A 9512-nucleotide genomic window follows, 5' to 3' on the forward strand; every position below is an offset into this window, starting at 1 on the left:
GTTTTCCCATCAGTAGACCATAGATAAGAGAGATCTTGCATACTGCAAGGCCTCATTTAATGTTTGTAAAGCATTTTGAGACCCCATATGTGAGGATAAATACAAGTGCGCAGTCTGCTTTATCAGAGGGATGTCTTGGCCTTGTCTTGTAACTATTTTAGCAATTTGATAGTGCAAATCTTTTAATCTCCACATGAAAAATATTATGAATGGATGTTGGCTGACTTCTACCACCAAACTCAGTGGCCCAAATTTTGTGTAAACAAATTTTAAGTGCTAGTAATATTTCTCTTAATCAACAGATCACTGGCTCCTTCCCCTCCAGCTTGATTGATTTCTAATTGTTGTTGCATTATATAAATACTTCTTGGAATGACTATGATGAATTTGAGGCAGCAATAAAACTCAGTTTGGTGCCCTGCAGGGCTGAGTGGTTTATTGGTGGTTTCCTGTAGACAGTTTTGTTTTCCTTTGTAGTGATGCCAAACTATGGCTGAGTATATTGATATGCTGTGGAGAGGGCAGGACCTCTCAAACATCTGTATGACTTGCCAAGAGGAATTTCAGGAAATATGCACGTTTGCCTATCCGTTTACTTCTCCTAGTTGACGGCAATGAAGCATGACAACCAATACAATACACACCAGAGATTAGAGGTATTCTTTAAAAAGTTGCTTGTTCAGCTCATGTCTCAGTAAATCCTAGTTCTAGTTTAAAGTTATGATCGGTAGTTGGAGTCTTAAAAAAAGTTGTGAAAAGGATGCTAAAAAAGTCTTAAAAGATTTCTTTTAAAAAATTAGCTAAATAGATGATTGCTTTGTAATAACCTACTTGTACATTCATAGCTTAAGGCCAGAAGGGACCATAGATCTAGTCTGACCTACTGTATAGCACAGGCCTTTAAATTTCACCCAGGCAACCCTGTATTGAGCCCAATAACTTGTTTTAAAACACATCTTACAGAAAGGCATCCAGTCTTGATTTGAAAACAGAGAGAGAGAATCCACCACTTCCCTTGGTAGTTTGTGCCTACTGCCATGCAATCCTGCACTCATTGGCATCTTCGCTAACACAGTAGAGCATGGACCACAAGCACTAGAGTTGTGAAATCAAAATGTGCTCTTATGATGTCTTCCCTTCCTCCTCCCAGTACCATATGCCACATTGTGGTGGTGTTTTAGGATTGCTTGGGAACATTGGGCTGCAAACACTGGTTACCAAAGGGTTGTCCATCCATTGTGAGGGGGACACTGATTTGTAGTAATATTGCTTTTGCCCAGCCATAAGAGAATCTTATTTTAAAAAAGATACGGTCATAACTAATTGAAAAACAAAGGTGTACAAATTCTGGATCAGTTAATGAAATCTGCCATTCTTAGTAAGCCCATGGTCTCTTCAACCCCCTCCCCCTATTCCACCCATAAGTGCTCCATACCTTCTCCCCCCAAACAACCATAAATGTCACCTGCCTAACATTTAAGTGCAACCTACAATGGCGAACGAGTGCATTCAGCCCAGAATACATGAATAGCTTTATAGCAACAAACCAGTGCCTGCTCCCCTATATTCCTAACGAACCCTACTTCAACAAAAACCAGCGTGCTACCCAGTACTCATAAGGTTTGATAGCCAAAGATGATCCACGTTAAGGGGTTTGTTCTCAAATCCTTCTGCATGGGCCTGGTCTAGATTAGTTTGTCAAATGCCCATCCAGTCTGAAATGTATTACCTTTTGCAAAATAATAAAAGTATAGCATTACTGTCTGACAAGTTTGTGTTTGGGAGGAAGAGGGTCTCTTTGCTGTTCTGTGTAGTTTATCTTTTGCTGCAAAATACGTAATTCTCCCATCTGAAAATAAGCTAACATTTTTGTTCTGAAATAGCCAGAATTCCAGAGATTATGCAAAGGAAATCTTTTAAAGAGAGCCAATAGATAAACTAGGAACAGCTGTGCAGGACCAAATTAGGCATTGGTCACTTCCAAGAAATCTCTTAGCACACGCTTATCTCAAAAATCCTTTATCCTTTTTTAAATAGGAAGGAAAGATGAATGCAATCTAACTTAATTGGCACGTTTTACGGTGAGACTTTCTGATTATAGCGTCCTGCTTATTATCTAGCTCTCTTTAGCAGAGTTGTCTCATCTGTAGGATCTCACCAAGCTGCAGCTGATATTATTCAAATAATAATGCTTCTACAGAGACATAAAAGTTACGTTTAGCTTTCACGTGGGAAGTCTACAGCACTCATTTCAGATGCTGTTTCTTTCTTTTGCTAACTTTTGTCTAGTGAAATTTATTATTCTGGAAATGAGGGACTGATCCTATGCCTGGTTCCGGTCACTGTTATGAGCAGATATTGTGCAAGATAATGCAACTCTACCAGTGGACATCTACCTTAATCGCAAAAGCTTTTTATTCCAACTCTGGGTCCATATTAAGCTATGCTAAAAATCTGACCTACAGGTTCCCCAGTCTTGAGCTGTAGCATTCCCTGGACAGGGACTTAACAGGCAGATAACTATATCAAAGGCATTCTGGTTTTGTGATGGGGATTAATGCCTAGTCACTCTCACAAGCCTTGGCATGGCTGAAAATTCCCAGTGTGCCTGGGGGTCTTTCACCCCATAATAGAGTATATTTAGAACAAGTTCTTTGATTTTATTCTTGTGGAGTCAAAAACAGACAGTTCTTTGAGTTTAATGTCAGAGAACACCATGTGGCCTTACATTTTAAGCTATTGATGTAATCTTTCTGGTTACATGAAAAATTCACTAACATTTCAAATATTCCTGGTAGGTGCCTATGTTTTGCTACTGCTTCTTCATATGCAGCAGCTTGTCTGTCCTGACACAGCTATTTAAATTCAAAGTACAATACTCATGTTTTCCAACAAAAATCCGATAGAAGTCTTAATAGAAAATTGACTGTGAAACTAGACTGAAACACTCAACTTTACAATGTTGACGAGCCGTGTGGGTCCATCCATTAGAACAGATGCACTTGGGAATATTGCAGCATGTAAAGAAACTGTCAACACCGAAGAGTTAATATTGAACCTCTAGCTTCCTTCCCATGCACAAACTAATAGATCTAGTATTTGATTAGCAAGCATTACTTTCTATAGCTTTTTTTTGGTATGCTTATGTCATAGCACATGCTCATTAACAAGATATGGGCTGCGTTCAGAATCCAAGCCAATACAGCAACCACTGTCATTGACCATATCTTGAAAGTGTAGGGTCTAGTGAATGGCACTCAGTTGTTCTTCATGAGAATTTGTTTTATGAGAGGCTCTCGGTACTTGGCTTGTTATGTTGGGTGCCATTAATCTGGTTGTGGAGGAATGCTTCTAGGAAAAAAACCTAGAAGTGCCCCCACTTGTCCTCCTTTACAAATACTTAGCATGGAATTCATTGGGACTTAGCTCCTTTTGCTGGTATATCTTTGTTAAGGTAATGAGTCATTTCTGTCCCAAAGTGTGGTGTAAAGACATCATGTACAGTTGAACATGCGGAGTATATGCATTCTTTGGGGACAATGTAGAACAGTGTAAGGGAAAAGATGAATAAGACTACTGTAGAGTTAATGGTGTTCACGTTCAGGTCAGTTATTAGCAACTTTGCACTTGCCTTTTGCCTATCCAGAAGAAGGTTTGAATGTGGCTTTGAAGTGAAATAAATTTAATTGGTCTGAGTGCTTAGAAGGCAAAGTTCCTTATTTCAAACGCTTCATGTAGGATAGACCCATTTAAGCCCAAAAGGCAGCCATTACTCATGAGGAGTACACATTTTAAGTGGAGAAGGGTTACGGTTAAAGTGTGTTGGTGGAGCTGTGCAAATGGACACCAGGCTGGAACATTGGTGGGAGCTCCCAGAGGAGGACTGCGGTACCTGGACAGGTCTGTGTAGGAAGAGCCTCTGCTATTCCTGGCTCTCCCCATTTGTTTCCTTCACAAGAGTATTAAAATCCAAAGTCAACCCAACAATAACTGCTGTAACTACATAAGATGACAACGTATAGCACTTCAGACTTTCAGAGTTTAAAAATAACAAGCTGAAAGCTAACCAGATTACTCCTGTTGCTCAAGATTTACTCTGTGGAGCTTGTCTGCCAGCATTGCAGCTTAAACTGCTTTTTTATAAGCAGCAACACCCATTTACTGCCTCAAATATCACTTTATTACAAACATGAACTCCTTTTGCATCAATGAGTTCTTCTGTGTGTATTTCATAGGAGCTCAACTGTTCCTTTAGAATTCCAAAACAGGTTGTTGTCTTACTGTAAAGTGTTGCACTGTTTTGTACAGGGGATGTAAATCTGTTTCCATGTTCCTGACATGAACATGTGCACACGCCACATACATGTGAACACAACATCCTTTGGGATGGGTTACTGTCATTCATCTGCTCTCTTTCATAAGATGCAATCTTTCTTTAGTCTTGCTTATTGCCTGTTTGTGTTTTAGGTCAGGGAGTTGTCTGGGAAATTTCCTTATACTTTTAAATGTTCCATCAGACCTAGCTGGTTTGAGCTGGTAAACCCTAGGACAGTTTTCTCATCTGTGGGCCACAACAACCTTCCCTTTAGCCGAGAGCAACTAGACATGTTCCTCTAGAGCCTGTCAGCTCTTCTTTGGGCATTGACCATAAGAGATTACTTGAGAGCAGCATGGTGCTTCATCCCCAGCTGTGCCTTTTCAGCATTCAGCCCCTGCTGGCCCAGGGAGTTTGGGATTTGAACTCTGATACCCTAGCACACTTGCTAGACTGCTGAGTGAGCCTGGCAGCGAGCTTTGTATCTTCTGTCTCAGGAAGGATTTGGGCAGCACCACCTCACCGCATGTCCCTGTAAAGCTGTACATGGATAAACCCAATACAGAGCACCAGGGTCCATCACTAGGCAAGAGTCCAAGGAGTACATTACACTTGGCACATAACATTTGAGACCCAGTTGGAGGTTTGGGATAAAAACAGGCCCCAACTTCACTGTTTCTTGAGCAGGACGTCAAAGGCTACCTACCGCTTGAAACAATACAGCAGAGATTCGGCTTTCAGGCCATGAGGAGGCTGAAGTTATAGCATTCCCCCTACTGGCATTCCCCCATGTGCACCCCTTCCTTTGGACCCATATTATCCAGTTGGGTCCCTTTACACAGCTGGTGTGGTGGGGTACCTGACAGCCCACCAGTCTTCCTAGACTTGCCTAATCCTGGAAGTGAAGGCTGGATCAAAGAGGGGCCTTCACACTATGTAGCTGCTGAAGGTGGGGAGCAATTTAAACACATCTGCTATAAGGTGTGCGTGACCTGGGAGCAGAACCATCACTAGGGTGCTTGTAGTGGGGAAAGGGAAGCCTGTGGAACAGTAACGTCGCCTCTCCTAAATATTCACTAATTACATGATTCTCTTGTAACACTCTTGTTTTCTTGGAATCCCTTTAGTGTTTCCAAGGAACGAATGCAATTGCTGACAAATATGGCGTTGGGTTTTTTTTTTGAATAAGACAAACTTCCTTCCAGCAAAACTTTCCATTCTACATTTTATTGGTCACTTTATCAGCCTTGCAGATGAGTTTCATAACTCTGCTCACTCTGTGTCTTGGGGAATCAGTACAGTGTTAACTCTGAACCCAGCATCTCCAATCAGACATCTTTTTAAAACCAAGGAGGAGGTCTCCAAAGGTGAATGTCGAATGAACATTGAATCATGTTATCTCATCTGTTTGACGGGGTCTCAGTCTACTTTGGCACGAAGAGAAGCCTTTCTTACTGTATGTCTCCAGCTAGCAGCCATGTAAACAGTTGTTAATTTGTCATCCCTTTTGGCTCTCTCCTCTCCTCCTTTTATTCCTAGCATCTTTACTACAGCCTCATTCTTTCTCTATCCTAGGAACTTGACTGTAATGTCTGAGCACTTGGGAACCTTTGTTTTTATTCTCACGCTCCTGTGAGGTATGGCAGTCCTGTTAGCCCATTGTATAGATGGGGAACTAAGGCACAGAGGCGCTAAGTGGCTTATCCACTTTCACACAGGAAGTCTGGCAGAGCAGGGACTTTAGCCTGGGTCTCCCAAGTCCTAGTCTAGTGCCCGAACCACTGGACCAACCTTGTTTGGCTCTTCCTAATAATGCTCCCTTCATTAGGCCTTTCTTGGGGGAAGAAGTGAGAAACATGGAGCAGCTTTGTGCTTGGGTAGTACCTGAGAACTAAATGTCCTACTGTACTTATTGGGCAGTCATCTGTTAGGCCCTGGTGAGTCTCTTGTCCGAACACGAAGATACTATGCCAGAATCTCTCTCTCTCTCTCTCTCTCTCTCATATAAACAGACATGGCTAGAGTAGAAACACTAGACTGATGGGTGGATGGGCCTAGAGGGGCTTCACTGCTGCCTTCTGCCCTGAAATACAATCAAAACTCACTATCCTCTGCTTATCCCTCTTAGCTGGAATGCAGGGCCTGGAGTTCTGTTTGGACAGGATGTGGAGATGGGGTGTATATATTGTTTCCGTTGAGGCATGGGAATAATTCCATTTAATGAAGAAAATTATGGCTTTCTATGTGACCCTGGCTACAGGCCTTCTCAAGCAACAGTGACCATCCCTGTTCGCATGTTCTGAAGTTTTACTTGGCACTTCCTCCTTGTTCAGACGCTGCAATCCCAATCCATACAGTCCAGCTCCGACATGCAGAATGTCAACAGCCACAGAGGCACGGAGTTCATTATCCTCGCAGGGTGCAATTACTTGTTGGCTGTCAGGAGTGAGAGTTTTTTTGTGTCCCAAGAACTCATATCCTGAAGAAAGAGAACAATCAAGGCAGCTTCCCTTGGCAGTACCTCCAAACCGGCTTCTAGCTCACATTACAATTGATAGGCTTTTTAATTTATGGGAATTCAATCTGATCTCTTGCTTTAGAAACAAGATGGTGTAGATAGATGCACTTATTGTCCATATTCTTTGGGCATTTTCTTGTTTCATTTGATTGTGTGGTGATATTGTTATAGGGACATGAGGAACTTTATTACACAAAGCTTCATCTGTCTTCTATCAAATATAGCCTCCCTCTCCCTGACAGTGCACTTTCTCAATTCATGCTGAATTCCCTGGAATGGGGTGGTGTGTAATGTCTGAAATCATTTGTTTGTTTCAGAGAGCAGGATTATGCTGAAAGCCAAGATGTTTTAGATGTAGGATTTTCTTCTTTATACAGGTAGAAGGCTCTTGCATTAAGATTCCCAGCCAGAGCCTCCTAGAGTGGGAACGGTGTAAACATGAGGTGCAGTTTATCCTTAAGATTTATTTCAGCCAGAGGGTGTCTCAGTGGCTTTGTGTTTGAGGGAAGAAATTAGCATCTAATATGGACACACACATTCTCTCCATCTCCTCAAACGGAGTTCTGGACAAGGAAGCCCAGATAACTGGAGTGGTTAATAAGCATGGATAAAGCAGTCTGAAGTTTAGCCTAAGCAATCTGGAATGTATCTAGTGTATTGTAATTCAGCTAAATATGCATATTCTTGATGTCCTTTAAAACAGCAACACGTGACTGAGCGATTATAAAGTGAGCCTCCCCTATTCAGAGGGTCTGCCTTTTGTATGAGGATGATCTATGCCCCAGGACTGCTGTTTGTTGCCCAGATTAGAAATCCTTTTGTTCTGACTCAGACCCTCTTGTTCAGTACAGATGGTCTCTTCCTTGCACAAAGGTGCCTGTATTTGCAAAGCTGTTTTCAGGATTTCCTGCCCAAGACACTCTTGTCAAACTTTCTTCCTATTTAGGCTTGTTGCTCCAAGTCTCTGTTGTAGCTAAAATCTATTTAACCAGGTAGTTCATAATAACTAAAAACAGAAAACTGAAGTCTCCAAGACTTTGTCATGAAAGTTGCTGTGAAAATATGATTGCTATTTATGATTGACAGTATGAAGTTGTCAGACATGATACAATTTTGCATAAGATCCATGCCTCCCCATATCATTAATGTTCTTTGTTAGTAACATACTTTGTTTTTTATCTCCAGGTTACCTGATCATGTCTGATGACTGGTTTTCGGAGTATGTGTACGAAGTGGTGGTGGATAAGAAACATGTGCCAGAAGACATCTTAGCAGTGATGCAGCAGGAACCCATTGTCTTGCCAGCATGGGACCCCATGGGTGCATTAGCCAAGTGAACTGCACAGTACTTGCCTCCTAATGGTCAACCAGAAGTAGATGTGATAGAGAATCCCAGAGATTGGAAGCCATAGCCAGATGATGAGACCAAGCACACAGCTTGGTCCATAATCTTTAAATGTATGTGAAGAATCTTTTTGGGAAATAGCGCTTTACTGAATGGATGAATAAAAAAGCTGTCAGGCTATTCTGTGTGTGCGCACACACAAAATTTACCCACCTCATCATGATACTGTATAATAAGTGCTTTCAATGTCCGTTTGGGTTTTTACCTTTTTTAATAATGAACATAACTCTGTAAAACAACTGTTTTGACCAGTGCTTTCCATAGGAGAGGGGGTTGTAGATGGCCATATTTTAGGCTAATGAGCTGAGTGATATTAGGAAAAATACAGCAAAATGTTTATAAGAAGTCTTTCATGTTTTTATTGTACTGTAAAAGTGTCCAGATTCAGTATTGGCTTAATTTTGTTTCTAGGGAGCTATTCACATTTTTGGTTTTCTGCATAATAGGAGTTGGTCTTAAGGAGGTAGGTCTACAGAGATGGTTCCATTTTCTTCTAGTAATTTTTCCAAAACTGTTTCCTATTCCAGCAGCATTGAGCCTTTGTACTTAGCCTGACTTGCTTTCTGCTCTTCCCTATCAAAGTATGACGGACTGATTCTGGCGTGTGTCAATCTGTACTCACAGGAGCGTTATTTTTCAATAAGATTAGCAAGGACAACCATAATAAATATGATCACAGGCAAAGTTAAAGAATATGGTGCTCTAGCACAGTGGTCTCCAAACTTTTTTGATCGCGCACCCCTATCAGTAAAAAATTGAGCACGCACCCACGGCCGAAGCGCAAAAAAAAAAAAGCCACCCGAACTCCCAAAGCAGCGCTGCTCCTGCCACGCACCCCGAAGGATCCTCTTGCGCACCCCCTGGGGTGTGCGCATCCCACTTTGGAAACCACTGCTCTAGCAAAACTGGATTTTTAATTACTGCATTTTATTTGGACATCTTAAACTAGATGGTGCTATGACGCTTTTAAATAAAACACTTTCTGGAATTATGGGTAGAGCTGTTTTCTTTTATAAATTAACTACATGTAACTTCATTGAATGGGAAAGATGCTAGTGACCCATAAACAACTCTTGGGGAGCCAAAACACAAGCAGTTCAACAAGCCATGTTGCTTTATCTTCTCCATAGTAGTCACAAAGGCTCTCCACCCACACTGTGTACACATGAAGACATTCACACTACAGGCGCTTAAATACCAAGGTGATGAGCACAATGTAAATGCTTGGATCCAAATCAAGCCAAGCTGTTAAACTGCCTACCATGACCTCTGTC

General features: G+C 41.6%; 1 protein-coding gene across 1 annotated transcript in view; it reads left to right on the forward strand.

Annotated features, from left to right (window-relative positions):
- The window catches only part of BLMH (bleomycin hydrolase), a 31289-nt gene extending 22069 nt beyond the window's left edge, over positions 1–9220 (forward strand). Inside the window, exon 12 of the mRNA XM_026656614.1 lies at positions 8019–9220. Coding sequence (XP_026512399.1) covers positions 8019–8170 — 152 coding nt within the window. The 3' untranslated portion in view covers positions 8171–9220. The remainder of the gene's footprint in view (positions 1–8018) is intronic.
- Positions 9221–9512: the final 292 nt, after the last annotated feature.

Source organism: Terrapene carolina, unplaced genomic scaffold (genome assembly GCF_002925995.2).
Source record: "Terrapene carolina triunguis isolate 2854851 unplaced genomic scaffold, T_m_triunguis-2.0 Scaffold231, whole genome shotgun sequence".
In the NCBI taxonomy this organism is placed as follows: Eukaryota; Metazoa; Chordata; order Testudines; family Emydidae; genus Terrapene; species Terrapene triunguis.